The sequence below is a fragment of the Nicotiana sylvestris genome, chromosome 2, assembly GCF_000393655.2.
Source record: "Nicotiana sylvestris chromosome 2, ASM39365v2, whole genome shotgun sequence".
NCBI classification, from domain to species: Eukaryota; Viridiplantae; Streptophyta; class Magnoliopsida; order Solanales; family Solanaceae; genus Nicotiana; species Nicotiana sylvestris.
Genome location: NC_091058.1, coordinates 18,321,654 through 18,331,467, shown reverse-complemented (window position 1 = coordinate 18,331,467; position 9,814 = coordinate 18,321,654). Strand labels below are relative to the sequence as shown.

Below are 9,814 nucleotides of genomic sequence, written 5' to 3'. Positions count from 1 at the left end.
CGTCTACTTAATAAAACGACTAATATTTTGTGTTCGTTTATCTTACAACTATTTTGCTCGAACTCTCTAAAAAGGACACTCCAACTGAGGGGCATCCTTAAAAAAAAACTATTTTTGAGAATTACATGGATGCAGTAGTATTTTTGAAGGATCTAAGCAACATAAATATTCTGGAAAAAAAGAAGAGAGCTTTGCCCTCAAAGAACACATCTCAATTTCGTAAGACCAATAAAACCTGACCCCCAAAAGAAGAGGTTATATTATTCAAATTGCACACAAAATTGATATCTATAATCAAGTATATGTTAAATCAAAGATAAAAACAACTACCATGATAGGCTGCAACAATAAGTGCAAGCTACCAATTCTTTCTCAACTCAACCTGCCTACCACAAAGATAATCCGCGGAGTAAAACTCAAACATAAGCGCTAATTGCTTACGTAAAAATAACCACAGTACAAGAACTAGAATTCACAATGATTCATATCTCTTCTCTTAAGCATCTATTCCCAACTCCAGAAGTAAAGTGTGGTTTAGTTTATTAGCCACCGGACCAACAAATTGAATGGGACCTGTAATCACAAACCACTAGAGATGGTGAGATAGAATGCTCCAATTTTCCCTAAACTTGTGTAGTATTAGGTGGAGCAAGTTATTGATGATAACCACTAAATCATGCTTCATAAACTACATTCATAAGACCATAACAAAACCAGTTAAGCAAAAGTAGTTGTTACAAAGAATATACCTGGGTTAATGTATCGGTTGTTAAGAGCCCACTCTTCCCGCTTTGAAGCAAATTTCTTGAATGGAGCACCTGAATGTACATTCCAAATTAGTCCTCAACTTGGTTGCACATGAGTACGGTTGCATTCAGTAAGAGAAACAGTTTTGATAACTTTAGCATTGTAATAAAACATAGTAATTAGTTTCCCTGAGAAAGGAGGAAACAAATCTGCCAAGTTCTAACCTTCAAGCTCCACCATAGCCTTCTTGATCACCGGCTTGAACTTGCCTGTAGAATTGAATGCATTTTCAGCATTAAGAGGAAAATTTTGAAATGTTATATCAGGGTGAAAATTGATGAAGGGAAGAACAAGCATTGTACCATGTCTCCTCTCTACATCCATCAATGCAGTAAGTGCTGTTCCACCAACGGTCCATTCTTCAACTGGAGCAGCCAAGTTGCCGACCTGATACAAGGATAATTAAGAGCAACTCCAATATAATAGCTGATGTGTGAATTACAGGATATTCTAAAATGAGTCGCATAGGTACACATTTAAATAGTACAAGAAGCACACACCGATGATATCAACCCTGTCTTCCCACTTTGCAGCAGCGCTCCTGCACCGTATCCCAACGCATAACAGTATGTGGAATCAAAATTGGATGGCAAACCACACCTTCCTTCATAACTGGGAAGTGGGACCAATTGTCAATCCTAAGACCTCATTTTGTATAATCTGATGTTCATGGAATGACGTAGACAGAAAGTAAAGCATTGAAATCACATGCAGAAAGTGTACCCGAAAAAGTGGGATTGTCCTTTAAATTGAGCATTATATCCACCCTTCTGCTTCCTCTGACCCAATTCAGTTTCAACCATTTGAATAAGCATTTTCTCAGTTTCAATTTTAGCTACCTGCAGAAGTACCACTTAGATTTTACCACATTGTGTAACACAGAGTAGAATGACTTTAACCATGATGAATAAATACCTGGACATTTCCGTGTGGATCTCTCTCAAGCAACAGTTGTTCCTGAATTGCTAGGGGCAGCAACTCAAAGAGCTCAAGACACTGGGGAGTAAGCTTCTTTTTCCAAACACCAGCTTCATCCACGACATCATGTGCCAATATTTCGTTTAGTTCCGCAATGAGTTGCTGAATCTGCACAGCGCCACTAGAATGTCAGAACACATACGATCTGTTTCCAAAAGGTTTACAGTACAAGGAAATAGAATACTTTGACCAGGAAACGTTAGAGAAAAACTTCAATTTGATGAGATTAGGTTTGCTTATATGCTGTTTTACCTCAGGAATGAAATCTATAAGTCCTTCAGGAATGAGGATCACTCCATAATTGTAACCTGACTCTGCACGCTTGCAGATCACATCAGCAATGTAGTCCGTAACATTCTTAAGAGTCAGTTTCTTTGCAAATACCTGCCAAATATGACAAGTTTGAAATATAGCTGCTTTGGAAGTTTGTTAAACTAACAGAACGTGATATAAGTATTGTATAACTACAAATTAGTGATCAAAGATTTCTTCACTTTCTCAAGGATGCATGCCAAAACAATTAGACTGTATTGACTGGCTTCACGTGCACCTTAAATAACCTTGGTTCCTTTAAAGTAAAAGAGTAGACCAAAATCCCCCTTAACCCCCCCCCTCCCCCCCTAAAAAAAATATCTTTTCTCTACAATAATTAGCTTCAATTGTGCACTCTTGGATCGAGAATGTATTTGAAAGCAAAGTGTAAACCTTTACAAATCAGACCAAGTTAATTAAATATACAACGTAGAGCAACACTTCCTATAAGGTGATCCCATTTTTATTCGAGATAAACAGTCATATTTTGCTTATTGACAAGAAACAAAGGTTTATATTTTCTCCAGCGATATTGGTGTGGCACAAGAGTGTTAAATTAAGAAAGATACCTCTTCTCCAATCAAAGTAATGTTTGGATGAGTTTGCAAAGCACACTCTAGAGTAATGTGTGAAGCAGCACGCCCCATGAGCCGCACAACTGTTACGAGTTAAGGGACAATGTTATGATATTTGAGATGTATGCAAAAGCAAATAGAGATAAATGAGCAGACAATGCTATTTCCTGCACGGGGTTAACTAGTTCAAAATGTGCGAATTTATCATGGTGCAGGAAGGTATGCTTTTATCACTGTTCAGGCTAGTTTATTTTTTTCTTTTTTTTTGTTGGTTGTGGTGGTGGGGGGGGGGGGGGAGGATAAACTGAAATCAACCAATTTATGCGGCTGTTTTGGAAGAATGGAGCACATGGGTTAACACAATGCAGTCTAAACTTAAATAGACTAGAAACCAACATGGCTTATGTGATTCAATTTCTTAGGAAAGCATGTGGTTTGAAGATTGATTTCCAAGAGAATTGTGATGTTGGTAGGAGAAAGTATAGTGCTTTTTCAGTTCTTGATTACACAAGTATCCTGTCCTAGAGGAGACATGCCATAAGAAGTGCTACGTGGAGTTCATCCTTCCATATGATAGGGCTAGTGAACTCACAATGATAGTATTTTCCTGTTGATCGAGCATCTATCATGACATTCCCAATCATTTCTGCATATATCTGTAGATTACAATTGGATTTAGTACATGTGAACCTTCACAGGATAAAATGTGACTATAAGATAATGAAATATTAGGTTTAAAACTTCGAGCAGAATAATGAGGAAATCAGACTATATGGAATATTATTGCTTAAACAAATTCAAAAAAGGTAGCATTTAGAAACAAAGTGCTGAAGTTTTTCAAAATTCCTAGTACTGAGCTTGTTACGCAATGAGAAAATTGTTCTTCAAAGAGAAACTGATCTTCTGTTGGCCAACCAAAATCAAATATATAACAAATATGAGGAAAATGGTCATGCCAACCACCAGAAGAAAAAGCATCAGGTACATGCCCAACAGCAAGGTTTCAGTTCACAAGTATATTGTGTTCAAGAGTCTAATATTCTTTTTTTAGAGAGTCTAGTACATATAAATTAGTCTACGTGACAGTACAACTAAGACTAGTTGATAGTAAGACTGAATTCTGAAATATTAATGTCATAGTCCAGATCATATTCCATGCAGCTTCACTTTCTCTACTTTGTTAGGCCTTCCTTTAATACAGATGGAAAGAAAAAAGTGCCACTCGGAGAGAATTACCTTGCATGCCGTATCAAAGCCAAAACTTGTGGGAACCTCTTTGGATTTCAAGTCACCATCTATGGTTTTTGGGCATCCAATGACCCGAGTTTTCAAATTTTTACTTCTGAAAAACACAACTACTTATTTAGCCACAGCAATAGGACTGATTAAAACATAAAAGTATGATCATTTCACCAGCTAAATTTTTATTTTTCATTTTATTTTGGGCACAAATGTTACCTGAAGTTCTCAGCGAGAAGACAAGCATTTGTATTGGAGTCATCTCCACCAATTACGACAAGCCCATCTAAGTCGAGCTTCTTTGCTGTTTCTTCAGCTTGCTTAAACTGAAATAATGATATGATGAAATTGGTCATCGACTAAAATTGGTCATCGAGAAGAAGTAGAGAGCGGCCTAAGAAGTATTGGGGCGAAGTGATCAGACAGGACATGGCGCGGCTCCAGATTGGAAGGTGTGGAGGTCAAGCATTCGGGTTGTAAGTTAAAGGGTAGTCGAGCGGTTTTCTTCTTTGTCCCGGTTTCCCTCTTTGTACCGACGAGTATGATAGTGTTTTGTCTAGCACTACTAGTAATTTATGTTGTGTTTCACACTTTTGCATAATATTTGTGTTACTGCTTTTCCATTTATTTGTTGTCTCTCACGTTGCTGATATTATTTTTCGGGTTTTGTTGTCACAGATCTATTGTCTCTGGACCGAGGGTCTCTCGGAAACAGCCTCTCTACCCCTCTCTGGGATAAGGGTAAGGTCTGGGTACACTCTACCCTCCCCAGACCCCACTGGTGGGATTTTACTGGGTTATTGTTGTTGTTGTTGGTCATCGACTAAAATACTTGTCGATGTGCAATATTCATAGCAAGACAGATCATAGAAGGTGCAGAAAATCATAGAATCTGGTGAGTACCTGCTCTGGAGTCTCAATCTTGTCCCTGCCACTGCAGATCATATCAAATCCACCCTGGAAGAAAGAATGTAAACTCTTACTGACTTACTGTTACTCCTGAATAATGTGACCGATGTAACTGCGAAAAAGCATTGAAGTTCTAGAATGTCTTGTTAGCAGAAAAAAGTTACAAGGAAACATACCTGGTTTCTGTATGGGTAAATATACTCTGGGGTCAACACCACATACTTGCACTTCATGATCCCAGCTGGTCCACCCCTGAATCCATACAATGTGCTTCCCTTGCAATGAGTCTGCAAGAAATCTACCAACCGAATATACAAAATTGATTAAAAACGAAAAATCCGCAAGAATTAAACTGACATAAATTTCTTTAGAGTGATCTAACCAAATATTCCTGAAATAACATTATGCCCTCCGGGAGCTTGGCCTCCAGATAACACCACCCCAATTTTCAAACTCTGATTCATCGCAACATCCCCAGAATCATCGGGCACCAATGATACAGATGGTTGTCCGAATAGGGAAGGAAAAAGCTTTCCAATCTCCTCTGCAATAACCAAATCATATTCAAATTTGTCATACACACCACTTTCCCATTCGACAAGCCAAAAAGTATACAGAGTCCTCCGACAGTTCTCAGTTATAAATCGATAATTAATCGCAAAACATTTACAAAAATATCAAATATTTGACATTAATAATCATTGTACACCATTTAAGCTGACTACAAAAAGTCATAAACAACATCATGCTCCCAAAGAAGGCTCTATAAAGCTTATTCAGTGAAAGGGTGCAGGAAGACTTGCAACATTAAACTTCTAGCTTTATAATTTATAAACTTCCTAAATCTAACTTTTTCAAGATTCGCTCCTCCTTAGTTGGTGTTTGCATAGTATTTGGTTGAAGTTGAAAAAGGAGTATTTGTAAGTTGAAGTAATGTTTGGACATGCAGTTGAAAATCGCAATGGAGACCATTACTTGACTTGAAATACTTCTCAGACCAATATTTTGGATAATTCTGAAATTCAATATTTGGAAACATTGTTGGTTAAACTACTAGTATTTTTATTTCTTCCACAAACTGAGAAATCTCCAAGGGCCGGTGACGCACGGTTCAAAACTCATGCAGCCATGCAATGAGCACAGAGCGAACTATTCTTTCACCTTTTACTGAAGTTCAGTATTTGATATTCTGAAAAGAAATTTGAAGCTCACACAGGCCCTTAATAATCTTAAACTATGCATTCAACTCCCAAACACAACACAGGGATCCAACATGATGCTAAGTTCTTGATCTCTCAAAAAATTGAACAACATGTTCGCTCTAATCCCAATCTAGTTAGGGTATCCATCCTATTCTATTTAGACCCATACGCATAGGCGGACCCAGAATTTTAGCACGACGAGGGCACCACTGTATGCTAATCACTAGCAATAAAATTCGGCGTGTAACTCTTTGAAAACTTAACGATTATGATGATTTATCATCCAAGTATAAACAAAAAGAAGTTCTAAAGAAAAAGAAAGCATCAAACAGAGAGAGATATTTCTTCGCAAAATGGGTGCTATGTGAAGGGAAGGTGTTTGATTAAGCATGGTTCACACTTTAAAATTTCTGAGTTTTCAATTAAAAAAGGGGTCAGCGATCAAAAGGACGTTCAAACTTTAAATTATCAAAAACTTACTAAAGAAATCAAGATCAAGGGTATGTTGATAGTCAAAGAATTAGTTGTTAGTGTGTCGAAGTAAGGTTGTTGCAGAAAGATTTGTTTTTTTCTATTTGCAGAGCGATAAGTTGCAATTTGAGACTTTTAATTTTAAAGAGATATTTGAAAAAGAATAAAACAAAGTTGACTATTATGTATTAAGTATAAATTACGTTATATAAAAATAAAACGAAGAGAACAACTAAAATCAAAAAGGAGGAGCACAAGCTGAAGAGGGGTTCGAACCTACATCTTCCGACAAAGGAGGGATTTCGAGCGACTAAAGCAACCATCTCTTCTTTCTGATCTTTTGTGTTTGGGGTCACAAGTAAAATATTTAAGGGGTCTCATATATGTGTACAAATATATATAACATATATATATACATGGTTTTTGCCGAGGCTAACGGGGTCCCGTGACCCCTCCACCAACGACAAGGTCCGCTTCTACCCATACGTCCTAATAATCATGTGTTATGCATTTTTTCATCTCTAAGACACACAAAGTATTATGTATATGTTTTATTCAAATACAGGTGCAAACATTTCAGTTTAACAACTGATGAATCGATTATACAGACAAGAGATCATGCAGTACATCATAGTAACTTGATCTATGACACAAATACTGCAACTCAAGAATTTACACTGCCAGATGTGTAGAGATCCCGTGCTTTTTGCAGAAAAAAGACATACCTTCAGTTTTTTTATAAGATAAGTGAAGATAAAGACACAAACTTTCAGTATAATAACTGATGAATTGAACTCAAAGACTACAGATCACGTAAAACACCATAGTAACTCCCTCTATCAAGGAAAAACATTGTTTACCAGGAATATACAGTTTAAGAAAAATACAGAACAGTACCGTAACATGATGAATTGCAGTAAAAACATGGTTATTCAACAATACACAGGAAAAAACAGAATATGAAACTGTATATAACTTAACATTTTCTTTTTATGAAGAAAAAGATATTATTAAATATGCAAAATAGAGCACTGTGTACGTCCTAATACAAAAGAGAGCTTGCTAGCTCTGTTACAAATAATCCTATGCTAAGGATAGGGAGCTAACAAAATCCAAGAACAGCAAGATAAAGGCGCAAACTTCCAGTTGAATAACTGAGATTCGAACAAAAAGACAACAGATCATGCAAATCAAATTACACAAAATCAATGTAACCAACAAACATACAGTTAAAACGACTGCAGAACAGTACAGTAACTTGATCTACTACAATACAAGCATTGTCATATAAGAACATACTTTAAAAAGCCGCAAAAACAGCAAAGTAAATTGATCTTATTACAGTAAAAACATTATTACCCAATAATAGACAACTACAACAATAACAACCTAGTATAATCCCACGTGTGGGGTGTGGGGAGTATAGTGTGTACGCAGACCTTACCCCTACCTCAGGGGTAGAGAGGCTGATTCCAAAAGACCTTCCCCAGTAGCTTTATAGTAGCTTGATCTATTACGGTTAAAAAATTGTAAACTAAAAGTATACATATAAAAAGAATGCAGAACAGCACACTAACTTGATCTATTACAGTAAAAATACTGTTACCCAAGAACATACACTCTAAAAAGAATGTAGAACAGTACAGTAACTTGATCTAAGAATATACAGTCAAAACGAATGCAGAACAGTACAGCAACTTGATTTATTAAGGTAAAAAGAACTTGATCTATAACTGTAAAAAAAGATGTAGAAAGATTACCGGGGTGGCCGGCGGCAGAAGAAGGAGGGCCATCAACGACTTTGAAAGGACTACCGAGGACAGAAGGGAGAGGGAGAGGGTGATCTAAACGGCTATTTTGAACTTCACTATAAACGGAAGCATAACGGCCGGTACCCTGAGACTTGACGGAAGAAGCTAAATCCCCGTTGAAAAGTAAAGAAATTGTGGCGGCGGCCATTGATTTCGCCGGAAAAAAAATAGTAGTTGTTGGGGTTAGGGAGTGAGCAGTAGTGAAGAAGTTGAGAGGCAAATATCAGATCTTTCGGAGCTTCCTATTTTATTGCTCTTCTGTCCCTATTTGAACTGCCAAAGGGCAAAATTGTCCTTGGAAACTCCGTCCACTGAGTAGGACAGGGGTATTTTAGTATATTGGCTTACAATACTCACGTGCCCACCATGCGACTTCATAAGGGATTTACCAAACCAAGTGCAGTATTATTTTTTTTTCCTTTTTTTTTTTTAGTTTTTAGGTGGAAGTGGTTGGTGGAAAGGTGAAAAAGCATATTCCGCTATTTTGTGATTTTATTCTATTTTTAACGTAATTTACATTTCTTTTATTGAATGGGGTGAGGGGTTATTACCTTAGTAGATTTTGGGTAATAATGAATTTGCTTTTCTTTTATTGAATGGGGTGATGGGTTATTACCTTAGTAGATTTTGGGCGATAATGAATTGTAATTTCGACCACAAGGGTGTGTACAGTACAAATGATTGAAATCACTTTTTCTTACCTTCTTACTAGTATTAGCACCCGCACGGATGCGCGGACATTAATCATATCAAATATTTAAATTATTTGGATTGTATGTAAATAATTTTAAAATGTACACTTTCTCAGTAAATATAGATAATCATTGAATATTAACTACATGAAAAAAGTTAACCATTTCTTCTATTTTTCTTTTTTGATATCATTCTTGCCGGTGTCATTGGATCCTAAAAATAGTCAGGAAGCAAAATAGTAACTCATATTTATGACAAAACAATCAAATGTTGAGACAATGAATGACTCTTTGGATAAGACTTAACTCTTTTACTACTACTTGAACTCTTATTTGGTGTGTTGATATCTCTTAAAAAATATTTCTGTCTTAAAATTTCAGTTTCTAAAACATTATTTTTCAATAAAAAATATTTTTATAATAATATTATTAAAAATATTATTCTTAATTCAAAACTCATTTTAGTTGGCTATCTAAAAATATAAAAAATTCTTTAGCTAGTGAATTTTCTTTTACTCCATTTTGATATTTGACATTAACTATGTTAAATATCTGAGTTATTCAAATTATATGTAAATAACCTTAACATTTAAACCTTATAAATAATTATAGATAAACGTCAAATATTACTTAAGAAACACCACGTGAAAAAAAGACTAACATTTTCTCAATTCTCGTAGTGATAATTTTATTTTTGCACTATTCTCATATGTGTTATTGGAACCTAAAAATATCCACAAAGTGAAATAATAACTCATATTTATGGCAATGCACAAAGGTTGACAAGATATAAATGATTATTTGATTACGACGTGACT

General features: G+C 35.9%; 1 protein-coding gene across 1 annotated transcript; it reads right to left on the bottom strand.

Moving 5' to 3' along the window:
• Positions 1-215: 215 nt before the first annotated feature.
• On the bottom strand, positions 216-8,548 carry LOC104247835 (pyrophosphate--fructose 6-phosphate 1-phosphotransferase subunit beta). Its single transcript, XM_070167742.1, has 16 exons — positions 8,254-8,548; positions 5,203-5,364; positions 4,997-5,118; positions 4,815-4,868; positions 4,131-4,237; positions 3,909-4,014; positions 3,265-3,328; positions 2,667-2,755; positions 2,038-2,169; positions 1,723-1,893; positions 1,531-1,646; positions 1,308-1,419; positions 1,110-1,194; positions 972-1,016; positions 750-818; positions 216-573 (listed from the first exon to the last, which is right to left on the bottom strand). Exons 1-16 carry the CDS (start codon positions 8,450-8,452, stop codon positions 497-499), a joined length of 1,710 nt encoding a protein of 569 aa, XP_070023843.1. The 5' UTR covers positions 8,453-8,548; the 3' UTR covers positions 216-496.
• Between the last annotated feature and the right edge of the window lie 1,266 nt (positions 8,549-9,814).